General features: G+C 42.2%; 1 protein-coding gene across 4 annotated transcripts in view; it reads left to right on the top strand.

Moving 5' to 3' along the window:
* The window catches only part of LOC135090826 (serine/threonine-protein phosphatase 6 regulatory ankyrin repeat subunit C-like), a 203,516-nt gene that overhangs the window by 56,056 nt on the left and 127,977 nt on the right, over positions 1-19,483 (top strand). For all 4 annotated transcript variants that reach the window (XM_063987912.1, XM_063987910.1, XM_063987911.1 and 1 more), the window contains one exon: positions 5,368-5,777. In XM_063987912.1, coding sequence (XP_063843982.1) covers positions 5,368-5,777 — 410 coding nt within the window. The remainder of the gene's footprint in view (positions 1-5,367; positions 5,778-19,483) is intronic.

Here is a 19,483-nt window from a genome sequence, read left to right as displayed (position 1 = left end):
TGAAAGGCATGGTGCGAGTAAAGAGCTGAGCAGTGACCGCACCGGGGACGATTCTGACAGTTTTTCCTACCATGACCGAACTCATAACAACAGTAGCATTGTAAAGGACGATCAACGAATGCCTTTAATGGAAGAGAAAGAGGGCCGATCTTTACTCGTTCAGGGAAAAAAGAACCATAAAAAGTGAAAAAAAAAAATCATATTATTCCCTCTAATCTTGACTATTCGTTGAACATTAGAGGAGGAGGCAGTACGGACCTGCCGAAACGATAATTACTCCCAGTGAGGTCTAAAGCACTGGATCAGGGAGTGATGTGAAATTATCATTAAACCCAGCTGTGACCTCACTGAACGTCTCACAACACAAGAGGGCAATCAGAGCCTGCCCTCTAAAGACAACTCTCTTCCTTCACACAAAACTACAGTCACTTAATAACACACACACACCCTTCACTCAAAATTTCTAAATTATCATGGCGAGTCCTACAGAAGCCTCGGAGTCCCCATCTGGGGGGAAGACCAGAAATGTCCCCAGGTCGGACTGCCCTTCTGACAACGACCCTAAGTGTCTTGACACCCCCCTCAACTTTTCTTCATTAATTTCTGCAACATTCGCGGTCTAAGATCTAATTTTCAATCTGCAGAACACCACCTCTCCTCTTCTAAGCCTCATCTTATTTTCCTCACTGAAACTCAGGTGTCTGAGGCATCTGAAAGTAGCACCTTTTTTGTTTCCTCCTACTTTCTCTATCCTCATTTTCAATTCAAAGCTGGATGTTGCTGGATGTTTATGTGCGCAAAGAATTAAACTATTCTCATGCCCACGCTCTTGAATCTTTGGAATTTTTCACCGTCTGGCTACGGCTACAGAGTCACTCTCAAACTAAATTTATCTGTGTTATATACCTCTCACCTAACTTCTCTGGCTATAAGAAATTTTTTGACTACTTAACGTTCAAAGTGGAGCAAATTCTGACTTCCTTCCCTTTTGTAGAGATCTCCATTCTTGGAGACTCCGATGTTCACCACCTGCTTTGGCTTTCCCCTCCCTTCACACACCATCCTGGTGAACTAGCCTTTAACTTTCCTATCCTCTACGACCTAGAGCAATTGGTGCAACACCCTACTTATATTCCTGACCGTCTTGGAGATACGCCAAACATTCTTGACCTTTTTCCTGACTTCTAATACTTCTGCTTATGCTGTCACCCTCTCTTCTCCGTTTGGCTCCTGCGATCACAATCTCATATCTGTATCACGGTCCCCCTGAGCGAAGATGCCTCTTTTTTGCCTCTGCTAGTTGGGGGGATCTGATGAGGTATTTTGCTGATTTTCCTTGGAATGAATACTGCTTCCCGTTTTTGTGTGCCGAGCGCATAACAGAGGTGATAATGTCTGGCATGGAGGCATACATTCCTCACTCTTTTTCTCGACCTAAACCTTCCACACCTTCGTTTAACGCAGCTTGTTTTTTTATGCTATACATGATAGAAAAGTGGCCCACAAAAGGTACTTCAGCTTTCCATCACCAGAATCCAATGCATTTTATATTTCTACCTGGAACCATGTCAAGTTTGTTCTCCAACTAGACAGAAATTCCTTCATTAACAGAAAACGTCAAAATCTTTCAAGATCTAACTCTCATCATGATTTCTGGCATCTAGCCAAAAAATATCTCCAATAACTTTGCTTCTTCTTCTTCCCTCGTTTATTTCAATCAGATGGCACCGCTGTTGTCACATCTATTTCTAAAGCTGAACTCCTCGTTCAAACCTTTGCTAAAAACGCCAACTTGGACGATTCAGGGCTTGTTCCTCCTCCATCCTCTGGCAACTTCATGCTACCTATTAAAATGCTTCGTAATGATGTTTTTCCATGCCCTCGCTGGCCTAATGCCTCGGAAGGCTTATGGACCTGACGTGGGCCCTCCTATTCTTCTCCGAAACTGTGCCTCCGTGCTTGCACCTTGCCTAGTTAAACTCTTTCAGCTCTGTCTGTCAACATCTACCTTTCCTTTTTGCTGGAAGTTTGCCAACATTCAGCCTGTTCCTAAAAAGGGTGACGGTTTTAATCCATCAAACTACCGTCCTATTGCTTTAATTTCCTGCCTGTCTAAAGTTTTTTTTAATCAATTCTCAACAGGAAGATTCTTAAACATCTATCACTTCACAACCTTCTATCTGATCGCCAGTATGGGTTCCGTCAAGGTCGCTCTACTGGTGATCCTCTGGCTTTCCTTAATGAGTCTTGGTCATCCTCTTTTAAAGATTTTGATGAAACTTTTGCTGTTGCCTTGGATGTATGAAAAGCTTTTGATAGACTCTGGCGCAAAGCTTTGATTTCCAAACTACCCTCCTACGGCTTCTATCTTTCTCTCTGTAACTTCATTTCAAGTTTCCTTTCTGACCGTTCAATTGCTGCTGTGGTAGACGGTCACTGTTCTTCTCCTAAATCTATTAACAGTGGTGTTCCTCAGGGTTCTGTCCTGTTACCCATTCTTATTATTCATGAATGACCTTCTAAACCAAACTTTTTGTCCTATCCACTCTTACGCTGATGATATCACCCTGCACTTTTCCATATCTTTTATTAGACGTCCAACCCTTCAGGAAGTAAACAGTTCACGCAGGGAAGCCACAAAACGCTTGACTTCTGATCTTTCGAAAATTTCTGATTGGGGCAGAGCAAACTTGATATTGATCAATGCCTCAAAAACTCAATGCCTCCATCTATCAACTCGACACAACCTTCCAGACCTTTATCACATCACCTCTTCTTCAATGATACTCAACTGGCCCCTCTTCAACACTGAACATCCTCGGTCTGTCCTTTACTTATAATCTGAACTGGAAATTTCACATCTCATTTCTAGCTAAAACAGCTTCTATGAAGGGACAAAGGCATCTCTAGTCTCGCTCGCCAGGTCATGGTGACACGCAAGACCCCCACCACGACGAGACGGTTCCCACTGGGGAGGGAAGCAAGAGTAAAATAATACATTTTAAATTATACAAATAATACCCAGCTCCTCACCAAATCATGCATATTGCTTATAAAAGCAGAATTACATTAATATACCAACTTTCACAAGGAACGCGTCCTATCCATCTGTACTCACCAACTGACTAAGCGAGGGGTGAGACGGTTAGCTCATCTGTCGACACATCTCTTCCCGGAAGCTACGAGGCCCACAACCAACGCGGCTCACGAAGCTGCCCGCTCTTAAAATCATGTCAACTTCATTAAATAATTTTACGAAAAATATAGGGGTTGACTGGTATCTTGTACTGTCATACTGGACTAGGTTTTTCACTTCTTTATGGGTTTAAATTTCAGCCCGCTAGTACGACGGAAGACAGGGAAAAATTTAAATTGATTATCAATGACTAATTAGGCTGCAGTTAACTTCGGCGAAGACATGACACGCGTCAATATAACAGTGTGCAAGAGCTTTATTCACAGTTTGTTTTCCGAAAAAAAGAAAATGCAAATGATACGAAAAATGAACAAATTTTCAAAAGAGGATAAAATTAAGATGACAGATGGACATCAGATTGAAGAAGTTCAAGTTAACAGGAACAGATGAAATGCATCCCAGAACCAAGGATGTCATTAAATCCAGAAGTTGATGTGGGTTGATGTCAAGGAAGAGAGGCAAACAATGTTACTGAGACTGGCCACAGAGAACTTTAAGAAAAGTGTAGTTCAGGTGTTTTAGTGGATTTCAATGATTAAAACGTTGACTGGAAGCTGAGAGTTGGGGACAGTGAAGCATGGGATTTTCTAAATATACTTCAAGACATCTGTTAAAGCAGGTAATCTTGAAGCCCACATTCTGTCATATAAAGATTTATATGACATTCTGTCATATAAAGATGAATCACACCCACATAGATGTTAGAAAAGTTTGGCAATAATGATCATTGTGTAATTAGGTTAAGTTTGAAATAAAAGGAAGCTTACAGAAATACAAATATAAGAAGGATAACTGACTTTAGGAGACCAAAACTGGCAACGGAATGAAGTGAAGGCGAGGTGAGTTCTTACGATTTGGTGAGGGAAGTAAGGCAAGGTGGGAGACGCGAAGTGAGGTGTGAGGGTGCGGAGCTGGAGGTGAAGCGAAAAGAAGGCGGAGAGTGGATAGAGTGGGGATTACGGAGGGTGGAACAAAAGGATTGGATTATGCGAGATTAATGCTGATAAATTGTTACGCCCCGTGTCGTCGGGATTTCCAGCGGATCCCACACCCCGCTTACTACTCGATCGACCGCTTGGCATGGCACCAACCACGATGCATGTATCTGGAGTTGTTAGGTCGTACATTATCTCGTATTTAATTACATTCTAGACAACTATGGATTACGGCCCGGAGGCGTCAAAGTAAAAGCCTTTCCCAGGGTGCACGCTTTCTTTTCTCCACAGGTCTCCCTAAGAGGACCTGCTTTGGTTCCAGGAAATAACTCTGTAAATGTTGCCCATATTATGTCGGTGATTGTTTTATACCTCCTATTGTTTATTAAGAAAAGTGACTTTCCTTCTGCATACTCCATAACGGTTAATTCCTTGTCGAAGATGCGGCCTCGAGCACGTAACGTCGCTGTGACATTATGGATTGGCAGATGAATGGATTAAAGACAATAAAGAACTCTAAATGATTAGATAAGTACGTATATGAATAAAGATGGTTAGGAAATTTTGGTATGGATGTTTTATACATGAAATGTACATTTTCATCAAACTGATATATATATATATATATATATATATATATATATATATATATATATATATATATATATATATATATATATATATATATATATATATATATATATATTACATCGCCACATAATACTTTTATTATATTTGGAAACGGATGCACAGTAAATGAATTGCTGTACACACAGTTAAAAAAAATAAATAAAATCAGTGCACAGGTGGTCCGACGCCTATTGTAAATATTAGAGCAACCGTTGATGTCGTGGGAGAGCTGTCATGAATGGCTGTGGCTTGTTCGTAAGATCCGAACCACTCAGCGATTGCTTCATATGTCAGATCCTAAAACATCCTATACACTGCCAAGAAATTTACGTTATCATTTTATCATGGTTATACCAGTCACCATGGAAAAGTCACAGGTGACACAGGGCTGCCGTAGCCCCCAATGTTAGGGATTAAAGCGTTATCGATACTAGCCATTAATTTTGTGTTCATCTGACAGCAGGACTACCAATGTGTGTAAGTCGACCACTACTTTTCACTGTTATTCGTTCAGTAGTGTCAGAATGATTCAATGTGTATAGTATACCGACTTTTTTTTTATTTCTTGTACACATATATGCACTAAAGCTTATATAATATTTTCAGGATATACACCCCTCGATTATGCTGCACAATATGGCCAGGATGAGTGTCTAGCCATCCTCCTAGATGTCATCCCTCCCATCCCTGCAACCTATACGAGCAGAACTCCAGTACATGCAGCAAGCTTGGGGGGTCATGTTAAGGTATTACAACTGTTGGAGAAGTTTGGTTGGTCATTCTCCAACCATGACAATGAGTCAGGCAACACTCCACTTCATTATGCTGTGATGTCCGGCAATCTGGACACTGTTAAATATATAGCAGCCCGAATTCCTGATATTTTGATTAAAAACAACAAAGGGCAAACTGCACTGGACATAGCATTGATGTGCGGCTCCCACTCAGTTGAGAACTGGCTCGTCAAAAACAGCATTGCACTACTTCCAGATGTTTCACACCATCTACAGTTAATGGTAAGTTAGTGCCCTTGTCTTCTGTTATAGGCATATTGATCTTTATAATGTAACATTTTTGTAACCACGAGTTTCGTGTTTTGTCGTATATTCTTACCATCCTGACTTCGGTGCCTTTTCTACCATTGGCTTCATAAATATTAAAAATAAATAAGTATGTGTTATGTAATGTATACATATTTCCGTGTACAGCTTATAGACACGAACATATTATTTACGTAGATAAACCACTTGTTTGCTGCAACACATCACCCAGACTTGCATAGTGTCACGCTGTTTGGCGATGGCGCCACTGCATTGCTAAAACTCACAAACAAATGAGAACTAGATGAGACAGCGCCACACCGGTGCGTCACACTGAGTGTGACGCACCGATATGAAGATACACACACATTCACATATTGCAAGATGTGGCATCGCCACAATGGTGCATCACATAAAGACACACGCACACACACACACACACACACACACACAAATTCAGACAGTTCTAGATGAGGCGCGGTCGCACCGATGCGGCACGCTAAATATGAAGACACATGTGTGGCGGCGCCACACTGGATATGAAGATAAAATTATATAGATTACTTAGTTACAAAGATATACAGTCCACAATAGGTCTTGCGGTCCTTATAAGGTGACCTCACCTAGGACTACTAATGTGATAGTAGGAGAAAAAGACAGCAAGGCTTTTTTAACTCCCTCTGGCATAAGCTGTAAAGGAAACAGGTCAGAAATAAATAAATTACGGGGCTGGAGGAGTAAAAACTCGAATGAAATTTAGTAGAAAAAAAATGAAAATAGAAAAAAAATTGAGGAAGTTAACCACTAACAAAGACAAATTATTTATCAAGACGGCGTTTAAAAGTATCGGTGTTGCAATCTATCACGTCTCGAGGAAGTCCATTCCATAGATTTGCTGTACGATGAAAAAAAAAAAACTAAATAAATAAATAAATAAATAAAAAAAAAAATATATATATATATATATATATATATATATATATATATATATATATATATATATATATATATATATATATATATATATATATATATATATATATATATATATATATATATATATATATATTCAAGAGAAATGAAGGATTTCCCAATAATTTTACAACTATGTCCTTATTTGTAATTGCCTATTGTGAAATACTTATTGCAGTCCATCTTATCAATGCCTTTGATGATTTTAAACACATGCATTAAGTCGCCTCTTAGTCTTCTTTGAGTTAATGGGAATATATTTAATTATTTAAGACGCTTTTCGTATGATTTTTTTTTTTTTTTTAGATTTGGTATAATTTTTGTTACTCTACGCTGAACTCGTTCTATTTACGTCTTTTTGGTAAGAGGGACACCAAGCTTGAACGCAATATTTTCAAAGTGAACGGACCAAGGAATTATACAAATTGAGGATGGTATTTTTAGATTTATATTCAAATGATTTGCTGATTAAACCAATTATTTTATTCGATTTATTTACGACTTCTGAAACTTGTTGGCTAAGTTTTTTAGGTTATTTGATATTGGCACTCCTAAATCAATTTCACTATATACAAATTTAAGCTGGATATCATTCATAATATATTTTGCTTTCTCGTTTCCTTCATTCATTTCACTCAGATGACAACACTGCTACCTCTAAACTCTCAACTTCGATCTTTGCTAACGATTACTCAGCACTAGATGACCCCTGATATTAAGATTCTTCTCAGTAAAATTATCCATGCACACACACACACACACACACACACACACACACACACACACACCTCATCCGTCCGGTAAACGCCACTAACGAATCTGGAACCGGATGTTCAGAAGTCTAAAGAGCTCTTTAAGCGCGTAGGATCCCAGAGATCGCATAAGGGCGATGTTTAAGGCATAAAAGTCGCTAAGATCAACGATAAAGATCACCTCGGCATCACATTTAAGCTTCTTTTTATCTTAAACTCTAATTTAAATGTGCCAGACGTGTTTTCAGACATGAAACTACGTAGAATATGCCAGAATCTTCATAACAACTGCATAAGTGGGTCTGGCAAAAATGGAGTTATTCGTGATGGATGAACTTAACTGTGCTTTAAGACGAGAGAGAGAGTTTACAGACCCACTGTATTTACTGCATGACACTGATGGAAATTTGCTCTGTTATTAGTCTCACATAAAAAAAAAAAAAACTTCGCAGCGGTGTCAGGAACTAGACCATCTTGTTCAACAATTTCCTATATTCCATTCTTTCTATTGTAACACGAGTGTTAATAGCCAAAAGATTATATTCGTGGCCTTTTCCAAGGTGATTGGTGATTTCCAAGGTGAACTTTTCCAAGTTGTTGATAATTAATATTTTTTTATGTGTTGTACCTTAGTTGCATGATAGGATATCTTTGCCTGTTTTCATTCTCCGACTACTATTTCTGGGTATTGGAAGTTTTAAGTATCCTTTTTTTTTTATGTAGGAAAGGAAGGGGCAAAGCGTAAGAAAAAAAAAACTACGGATCCCAAAAAGAGTTAGAAAAGATCATACAAAAACAGAGGATAATGTTTTGAAACCTTCCTCTTGAAAGAGAGGAGTAAATACAGAATCAGGCAGGGAGTTCCAGAGTTTACCAGAATAGAGAATGACTTACTGAGAATGCTGGTTAAGTCTTGCATTAGATAGGTGGACAAAATAGTGGTGAGGGAAAGTAGAAACTCTTCTGCACCGAGGATACGGGAGGAGGAAGTTACCGAGATCATAAAAGTAGTTAGCGTGGAAATAGCGGTAGAAGATAGCACGAGATCCAACATTACGATGATGAGAGACAGACTGAAGACAATCTGTTAGAGAAGGGGATTTTATAAGACGAAAAGTTTTTTTTTTTTTTTTTTCACTATGTTTAAAAGATCCGTATGAGTGGAATCCCTGCCTTCCTCGAAAAGCGTATTCCAAATATGGACGTTAAGGACCCAGTACATAATAAACATATAGCGTGGTGAGAGTGATTGATTGATTTAGGCTATGGGGCCGCAACATCGTGGTTACATGGCGCCGCTACAAAACTTTAAAAGCAACAAAGATTGCAGTTTGAGGTACTGATATTAGGAAAAAAAAAAAAAATATATATATATATATATATATATATATATATATATATATATATATATATATATATATATATATATATATATATATATATATATATACATATATATATATGTAATGAGTGCCAAACTAGGGCACAGTTAACCTACCTTAATTAGGCTCACCAAGCACTCACCACAAGAACCCACTGATTAATTTAAACCTCCTGCTTAGGTTCACAGAAACCCGGGCCACAATTTAAAAATTTAATGGTTGAGTACATAATAAAGAAAACACAAATGAGTACATAATAAAGAAAACACAAATAAAATATGAGTGCTTAACACTCTTAGAGGCCACACTGCTAGCACTCCAAAATACCTGATCCCATGAGAAAATGGGTAAATCCACATACAAATAAACAGGAGAAATAAACACTTCACGCACCAACACAAGAAATGTTATATGCCACTGACACTGTCCCACCCTAACCAGTACCCCCAGGACCCTCACACCCTATAGGCCCAACCGCACACCGACCCAACGCGCTGAAGGTACACCACTACCACTACCCTGAAGTACTGCAGCTCTTCCTCCATGCACGGCGGTACTAACACCATAGCAGCCAGGGACAGCAAGTTCCTCACTGCAGCCTCCTTAGTTCACAGTATCTGCTACGGTGCCACCTCACTGACGTCCCACAGCACACTGCCAAGACCAAACTCCTGCCAACCAAGCGTACAAATCACCACCCTATCTCCCAATAATGTCCCCCAATGTACACTGTTTCACCATGAAAGAATACAACAAATCCCAATAACATACCTGCAAATCAAATGGCAAATCTACCACTAATCTGCACCCTGTCTCTCTCTCGCTCGCCTCTCCCGCAAAAATCGCCACAACAACAAACCTTCAGGGCCTTAAGACTCGTTTTGGCGGGACTCGCTGACTAGTCTGTGAGCCTCTCGCAGGCGCGCCCACTTCAACTTCTTACACTCACCCCCCCTGAACTTTGTGCATGCCCTCATGCACAATCCCCACAGCCAACACAAGACGAACCCGTTGCACCCCTTTCAGCAATCCTACTAGACCTCCTGAGTTGAGGGGCCTGAACCCCTTTAACCTGCTCTGAGCCTTCACCACTCTGTTCATCTGGCTCTTCACCAGGCCCTAGGGCATCCTCTCCCTCCTGCTCAACCACTGAGTCCACTTGTTCCTCTGAGTCCGGTTCTGGAAACCCAAAGCGCTTTAACACTTCTGTCATATCTGGCATTTCTACTTCTTCCTCCTCTGGTGGCCCTTCATTACTTGTCCCTGCATGGCCCTCACTGCCATTCCAAGGACGCAAGTTACTGCGATGTAACACCTTACTACAGCCGGACTCACCTTCTGGTCTGACCCTATACACCCCACTCACCCCATCCAACACCTCTTCAACTTCCCACACCTCAGCTGCAAACTTAGGCTGAATCTTCCTCCTACTTAGTACTGCATTGTCCCTTAGCAACACTCTTTGTCCCACCCTCAATGGCTCTGCTTTTCCTTGCTCCTGACGCTTCCACGTATTGGTATTGTGGTAACTCTTGATGTTCAACTTAGCTGCTTTCCAAGCAGCCTCCTGTGTCTCTCTGAGCTTCCTAATCCACATGCTATGGTTAGTAGGCTCACTATCAGTTTCCTCACAGAACCTATCCAAAGGCAAATGGGGCTCCACACCAAACAACAAATAATGGGGTGAAAAACCAGTGACACAATGGGGTGTGGTATTATAGATGGCAGTGAGGCTTGACAAGTGCCTAGGCCAATGCTCCCGCTGTTCCTGACCAAGGGTAACTAACATCCCATGTAAGGTGCGGTTAAACCTCTCACAGATCCCATTTCCTTGAGGGTGATACGGGGTGGTACGAGACTTGGTTACATGGTAATACTTGCATAGTTCCTGCACTAACTTTCCCTCAAAATTCCTACCCTGGTCACTATGTACCCTTTCTGGGCAACCAAAACGGTGAAAAATCTCCTCCACCAAGATCTTGGCTACTGTGCTTGCCTTTTGGTTTTTAGTAGGAAAGGCCAGGGCAAATTTGCTAAACACATCCGTCACCACCAATACATTTTCCTTGCCATCCCTGGCCGGATCCAGCAAAGTGAAGTCAACAGCCAACACTTCCCAGGGGCGGTTGGCTTCCAACGTACCCAACTTAGTCTTGGCCCACACATCCTCCTCCTTCCCCATGACACAGACTTTGCACTTTGCCACATACAATTTGATGTCTTCATGTAGTCCTGGCCAAGCAAACCTATCCTTCACTAGTGACGTTGTTCTAGCAATCCCTTGATGACCCCACTGATCATGAGCGGCTTTAAGCACTTCTGGTCTCTGATTCACTGGCAACACCACTTTCCACTTCCTAGAATCTGTCTCCCTTCCACGCCAGTAGATCACCCCATGCCTCATAATGAGGGACCCTCTCACTCTCCACCATTGCCTAAACTCCTCTACTTGTAGCAACTGCCTTAGTTCTGCTGGCCTCACTCTACCAATCATTTGTCTCCACAACTTCCCTACAACTGGACAAGACTGTTGCATATCCCTAAGCTGCTCCTTACTGGCACCACGCCATACCTGCATCACAGCCACCCCTTTCACCGAGGTGTTAGGACTGGTTTCCCATATCTCCTTCTCTTCCTCCCCTCCCTCAATCAATTCCTCGGGCCTCCTCGACAATCCATCCGCGTTACCATTCTCCTTCCCTGGCCGGTATTTCACCTCAAAATCAAACCTTCCCAAGTCACCCAGCCACCTACTCTCCACTGCCCCAAGCTTGGCAGAGTTCAAATGTGCCAATGGATTATTATCCGTCAGCACTATAAAATGTCCACCCACCAGATAGTGCTTAAACTGCTCTGTCACTGCCCACTTCAGAGCCAACAGCTCCAACTTCCAAGAGGTGTAATTGCTCATGTTCCGCTCTGACTTTCTGAGACCTCTACTTGCAAAAGCCACCGGATGCAACCTCCCATCATGCTCCTGAGATAAAACTGCTCCCAGTCCTTCAAAGCTAGCATCTGTCTCCACCACAAACTGCTTGCTGTAATCTGCACTTTTCAACACTGGAGCCTGACTTAACTTCTCTTTCAACAAGGCAAATGCTCTGGCTTCATCCTTCCCCCAATAATCACTCACTGCTGCCTTAGAATCACCACTCATCAAAGCATGCAACGGAGCAGCCACCTTCGCAAAATTTTTCACAAACCTTCTGTAAAAGGAGCAGAATGCGACAAATGCCCTGACCTCCCTAACAGTGCGCGGAACTGGCCACTCCTGTACAGCCCGTATTTTCTCTGGGTCTGTATTAATTCCCTCCTTAGAAATGATAAATCCAAGGTACCTAACCTGGGGCTTTAGTATGTGGCATTTGGAAGGTTTCAACTTCAGCCCATGTTTCCTCAAAAGCTTCAACATTCCCTTCAGTCTATCCAGATGCTCATCCACACTCCGAGCAAACACCAACAAATCATCCAGATACACCAAAAGAGTCACAAAAACCTGATCGCTAAACACATACTCCATAAACCTTTGGAATGTTGCTGGGCTATTGGATAACCCCATAGGACAGCGCACATATTGATAATGGCCAAATGGTGTTACAAAAGCAGTCTTGGGCCGGTCTTCTGCCCGCACAAGAATCTGATGATAACCTGCAGCTAAATCAAAAGAAGAAAAATACTGTGCCCCGGCTAATGCATCTAGTGTGTTTTGTACCCTTGGTAATGGGAAGGCATCTTTCACTGTCGAGGTACCTCGTTCAGCCTTCGATAATCAACACAAAGTCGCAGCGAACCATCTTTCTTCCTCACCATCACTATTGGCGCTGCATATGGGCTCACACTCTCCTCTATCACTCCCTGTTCCAACAGTCCCTTTACATGAGCTTTAACCTCAGTGATACATGGGGGAGGAATATGTCTGTATGGAAGGCGAATGGGCACTGCACTATTGAGGTGAATTTCATGCTCCACTCCAGTAGCACATCCCAAATCCTGCTCGTTTTCAGCAAACACATCTCCATACTCATGGATCAATCCATCCAGTCTCTCCAACTGTGCTGAATCAAGCTGACTCTCATCCACCTGCACCCCTAGTCTGTCCCTGAACTCCTTAACCACTGAAGGAGGTGCAGTCTGAGCTACTGTGTGTGTGTGAGCTCTTCCCACAGTAACCTCCCTTCCATGAGAAACTTTGGCTACCTTCCACTGTGGCCTGAATTGCACATCTGCTTGTCCCAGGTTACCCACTGACAGCCATCCTTCACCCTTAACCACTCTGGTATAACTGGGAAATATACACAAACCTTCAGGCACCCAGTTGCCCTCACCAGGCACTAAGGGCTCCAACACCACACTATCTACATCTACTTCCTGTAAACTTTCCACAAACACTCTCATTATTCTTCTGGTACCAGCCGGGATTACTAAATCCTGTTGCTGCTGAATTACAGCAAACCCCAGAGGCTGTTGTGTCACCCTCAATTTTGCCTCAATGGCACGGACACACCTGCCCCACTTCTCAGTTAGCCCCAGGTGCACGGCTCCCTTCAACACATTCATCCCAAACAACACTGGCAATGTAGTGCCCTGCACCACACCACTCTCCCCACCACCACCTTTCACAAAAAGTCCACAGTCTTTAACACTTTTTCCCTCAATTTCCACATTCACCTTCACATAACCCAAACAGGGAATTTCCCTCCCATTTGCATCTGTAATCCGAATGTCCATCCCATAGATCACAGCTTGCTTGGGGAGGAGGTGCTGTTTGTACCATTCCTCTGTCACCAGACTGACCTCAGCACCAGAATCAGCCATAGCACTTACAGGTATACCATTCACCAACGCATCTATCCTCAGAGTCTTTCCAAACAACTTAACTTTCCCTCTTTTTACATCATTCCGTTCCTCGGTCACATTAGTCACACTCCTTATCTGAGCTGTAGTGGGGGCCCTGTCGTCAGGCCTTGAGAGCTGGCCCCTTGTTCTCAAGGACTCCCGTTTCCCGCTGTCTTGGACACCAACTCCTTGAACCGTTCACACTGATATCCCAAGTGTCCATGTTGTCCACACAAGGAGCAAGATGGTGAAGAAAGGGTACTCCTCACAACTCTCTCTGGCTTTTTCCCACTCACTAACTCTGCTTCTTCCTTCACAATCCGCTCAGCCTCACTCACTTGGTCTGCTGCTCGCTGAACCATGTCCTCCCACTTCACAGGCTGGTGCTTTTCCCACCATTTTCCCAACTTCACTCCTACTTTTCTGTCTCTCAAATTCCTACAGAACCATGTAGTTAGCAGCCATTGCCGTTCTTTATCTCCCTTGTCTCTCACTTTGTACATTTTATCCACAATAACACCCAGAGAATCAGCAAATTCCCACACTCCTTCACCCGGCTGTTGAACCCGAGCATGCAGCTGTTTTTCTAAGTCTGTATAATTCAGTTCTGGTCCAAAAGCAGACCTCAAACAATCAAAAAGGTCAGACACAGTCTTCACAGTACTGTTGCGGACCCTTCGACGGGCTGGGCCTTCCAAGAACCGACACAGGTATGACACTCCCTCAGAGCCCTGTAATCCCAGCTGCTTTATTTTCTCTGTGGCATCCTCTACCCAGTCATCCAACTCACTGGCCCTCCGTACCCTTCCAGAGAATTTTCCAATAGTGGGGACTGGACGTGACCACACCATGTTTTGCATGTGCCCCATTTGGTCAAACTTATTACACAGTTGTGCCACTGCTTGGGATAACTGAGCATTGGTACTGATTAAGTTATCAACTACCTCTGGGGTCACTTCCACCTCCCTGCTCTCCTCCTTACACTCAACTTTAACCCCAGCTACACCTTGGCCATCAACATCACCCAAACACAACAAATCCTCCATTGTGCAGGAGTAGTGCCACACTAACACTTTAGTGGATTTTGCCAAAAGCACTGGACCCAAGCAGGAGTTTGAAACAATTTCCCCAAAAGGGCTCTGCTACCAATTGTAATGAGTGCCAAACTAGGGCACAGTTAACCTACCTTAATTAGGCTCACCAAGCACTCACCACAAGAATCCACTGATTAATTTAAACCTCCTGCTTAGGTTCACAGAAACCCGGGCCACAATTTAAAAATTTAATGGTTGAGTACATAATAAAGAAAACACAAATGAGTACATAATAAAGAAAACACAAATAAAATATGAGTGCTTAACACTCTTAGAGGCCACACTGCTGTCACTCCAAAATACCTGATCCCATGAGAAAATGGGTAAATCCACATACAAATAAACAGGAGAAATAAACACTTCACGCACCAACACAAGAAATGTTATATGCCACTGACACTGTCCCACCCTAACCAGTACCCCCAGGACCCTCACACCCTATAGGCCCAACCGCACACCGACCCAACGCGCTGAAGGTACACCACCACCACTACCCTGAAGTACTGCAGCTCTTCCTCCATGCACGGCGGTACTAACACCATAGCAGCCAGGGACAGCAAGTTCCTCACTACAGCCTCCTTAGTTCACAGTATCTGCTACGGTGCCACCTCACTGACGTCCCACAGCACACTGCCAAGACCAAACTCCTGCCAACCAAGCGTACAAATCACCACCCTATCTCCCAATAATGTCCCCCAATGTACACTGTTTCACCATGAAAGAATACAACAAATCCCAATAACATACCTGCAAATCAAATGGCAAATCTACAGTACCACTACTCTGCACCCTGTCTCTCTCTCGCTCGCCTCTCCCGCCAAAATTGCCACAACAACAAACCTTCATGGCCTTAAGACTCGTTTTGGCGGGACTCGCTGACTAGTCTGTGAGCCTCTCGCAGGCGCGCCCACTTCAACTTCTTACATATATATATATATATATATATATATATATATATATATATATATATATATATATATATATATATATATATATATATATATATAAGTATGGTAAAAATCTTAAGAAACTACTAAAAAAAGAACGCATAAAAAATGAAATGGGATGAAGCATTAAAACATTCAGTGCTAAGAAGTGAGTATTACCAGAAGTATTTTAAAGTATTAATAAATTCAATTTAATTTAATTTGAGGGAGAACTAACCCCACTGACCCAGACCACTCTGTCTGGCGTTGTTAGTTCTGAACCCAAGACACTGATCCCACTGACCCAGATATCTCGCGTTGTTCATTATGAGTCCAAGACACTTGATCCCACTGACACATGAACCAATACCAGACGTTATTCGTTAAGTGTCTTCCTCACTTGCATCCATGTTTTCACGTTGCAAGGATGAAGTTCTGCCCAATAATATATTACTGATACGATAGATAAAAGAACGGTTAAAAAGCAATTTATAATTTGTTTAAAAGACCAGCATTCTCCGCAAGTATGAGGACCTCATGTCCCGGAGAGCGAGCTCTCTCCAAGTATCAGCGACACCTGGAAAGTCCCATCCTCATCGCGACAACAGAAAAGATATCGCTCTTGCAGCTTCACCAGACTAGGACTACACCACAATGTAAGGGGAACTAAGCAGTCATCACAGAATGGTTGGTTGGAAGAAGAACTAAAATGTTGAATAACTGAAAGAACATCGTGAAAATCGCAAAAAAAAAAAATAAAAATGTAAAAGATGAGACATGAAAAGTAAAAATAATTCTTAAAGCTAGGATAATGGTAGAATGCCCTGCCATAAAAACAGAAGCAACACCGGGGAGGCTATCACCTCGAAGGAATCCGACTCCATCTTTTGAACCGACTGTGAATACAGAGATGGAGTCAGAATTATGTGGAAAAGTGTACCAATAATGATGCAAGGGACTCAAAAAATCCAGTAAAAAGTTCCTATTAGACGTAACAGGGCTGCAGAAATATCTAAGAATTGCCAGTAACTATCTTTAGGAAACCTACAGGACATACAGAAAGGGAAGGTACATTTAATGCCGCCATAGCAGATACAACTGTAACACCGAAAGGTTTAGACAAATTCAGGTGAGACACATATAGATGGGAACGTGGATCATGGGAGACTGACACACAAGAAACAGAGTCAGAAAGACGTTGAACAAATTACCAGCACCTAAATAACAATGACTGGTGACAGAAGTCCAGCAGAAAGACTCCAGCATCTACCAGTAAGCTAGGAATTGGGGACGAGGGGAACGCACCAGTTGCCAAGCGAACACCAGAATGATGCACCGAGTCTAACATAAGAAATCGCATCTCATTTGTAGACGAATAAACCTTACATTCATATTCTTGCATTCAATGCAAGATGAGGAGGGACCGTCTGTCAGCATCCCAAGAGGTATGAAGTGCTTCATGCTTTAATATAACGAAGGTGGGGTACCAAAGTTAGGTGTATGTCAAATATAAATCCCAGAAAACGAGTTTCCTCCACACAAGATATTCATCTATTATATAGATACAAATCTGGATTGGGTGAACACCAAGAAGGCGGCAAAAAATGTATGGGCAGTATTCGAAACCGATAAACGAAATCCCCGAGTTGCAGCCCAGTGAGAAACCTTATTAATTGCTAACTGCAACTTCCTTTCAGTCAAAGCCATCCGCGCCCCAGAAAAGGAGATTGACAAATCATCGACGTATATGCTACCACGAACTCCATTCGGAAGCACACCAATGAAACTGTTTATAACCACAACGAAAAGTGTGACACTAAGTATACTTCCTTGTAGCACACCATCCTCAACTGGATGAACTTCAGACAGAACGCCCTCAATCCGCATCCGTAAAAAATGATACTGTATCAAAATAGGGAGTCAGCCATGAACTCGAACAGAGTAAAATGTCGTGGAATCAAACCGTGGCGTATGCTTTCTCCAAATAAAAAAAAATATTGTAATACTAGCGAATGTTTCATATTTAGAAGATTCTAGAGATAAAAAAAAAAAACATCAGCAGTAGACCTCATTTTCCTAAAACCACATTGAAAAGGTGACAAGTAATTCCCTCTCTACAAGTACCACATAAACCTGTCATTTACCATCTTTTCCAAATATATGATGTTAAGGAAATTGGACGATAATCTGTCGCTAAATGATGACCTTTTCCATGCTTTGGAATGGTGATAGTAATTACAGCAACACCCTAAGATGAATAATCACCAGTATTCCAAGTAAAGTTATACAAATCAAGTAGAAAGGTAAAAGCTTCATCAGACATGTGGCGCAAAAAGTGTATGGCATGTCATCGGGACCAGGGGACGAATTGTGTCACTAGGACAAAAGCCATGCGTAGCTCGGACAAAGAAAATAGAATATTATAAGTCTCTTCACTAGGGGAGACAAAAGTGATGCCAACAGCTTCCAAATGTCGACGATGGTGTGCCATAGACGCAGTAGGATACTTTCTGGAGACACTACCAGTGCTTAGCAAACAGGGCGACAACTATTTTAGGGTCTGCCACCTCTCCTCAAGCATAGGATAAAACAGGTACAGAATATTTCCAAGATATCTCGCGAATTCTGCTGAAGATATCGGTGAGTGGAGTGCAAACTATGATGGATGAGACATAACTACTCCAAAAATACCGCTGAGCCATCTTTAAATTGCGACGCTCGCAGCACGCGTTTGTCGAAGTCTCCAAACAGTGGGTGTCTCTACAATGTCTTTGAAGGTGAGAAAAGGCAGCACGCTTTTCTCGAACAGCGGCATTACATTCCGCATTCCACCAGAGAACTTGAAGTTTAGGAAACCGGCAAGAGGTCTTAGGGACGGAATGAAGAGCAGCAGAGTCCAAAACATCAATGAAGCATATTGCAGCCTCATCACAATTTGCTATCTTATCTGTTAGGAGGAGGCAGTAGGTGCCTGCCGAAACGATAATTATTCCCAGTGAGGTCTAAAGCACTGGATCACGGGGTGCTGTGAACTTATCATTAAACCCAGCTGTAACCTTATTGAATGTTTCCCTTTCTGTCTCACAACACAAGGGGGCAGTCACAGCCTGCCCTCTAAAGACAACTCTCTTCCTCTACTCAAAACTACAAGCACCTAATAACATACATACCCTTCACTCAAAATTTCAAAGTTATAATAACGACTCCTACACCAGCCTCGGAGTCCCCCATCTGGGGAAGGAACCACAAATGTCCCCAGGTCCGACTGCCTTTGTGACAACGATCCTAAGAGTCTTGACATCCCCCTCAACTTTTTCTTCATCAACTTCATCAACTGCAACATTCACGGTCTAAGATCTAATTTCTAATTTGTAGAACACCACCTCTCCTCTTCTAAACCTCATCTTCTTTTCCTCACTGAAACTCAAGTGTCTGAGGCAACTGACAGTAGCTCCTCTTCTGTTCTCTCCTACAATCTCTATTCTCATTTTCGATCCAAAGCTGGATGTTTTCCACCATCTCACTACGACTCTCAAACTCTCAAAAAGTCACTCTCAAACTAAATTTATCTATGTTTTGCACTTCTCACCTAACTCCACTGACTATAAGAAATTCTTTGACTACTTAACTTCCAAAGTGGAGTACATTCTGACTCTCTTCCCTTTTGCAGATATCTCCATTCTTGGAGACATCAATGTTCACCACCAGCTGTGGCTTTCC

This window comes from Scylla paramamosain, chromosome 36 (assembly GCF_035594125.1).
Source record: "Scylla paramamosain isolate STU-SP2022 chromosome 36, ASM3559412v1, whole genome shotgun sequence".
Taxonomy (NCBI): domain Eukaryota; kingdom Metazoa; phylum Arthropoda; class Malacostraca; order Decapoda; family Portunidae; genus Scylla; species Scylla paramamosain.
This window is presented reverse-complemented; position numbering and strand designations above follow the sequence as displayed.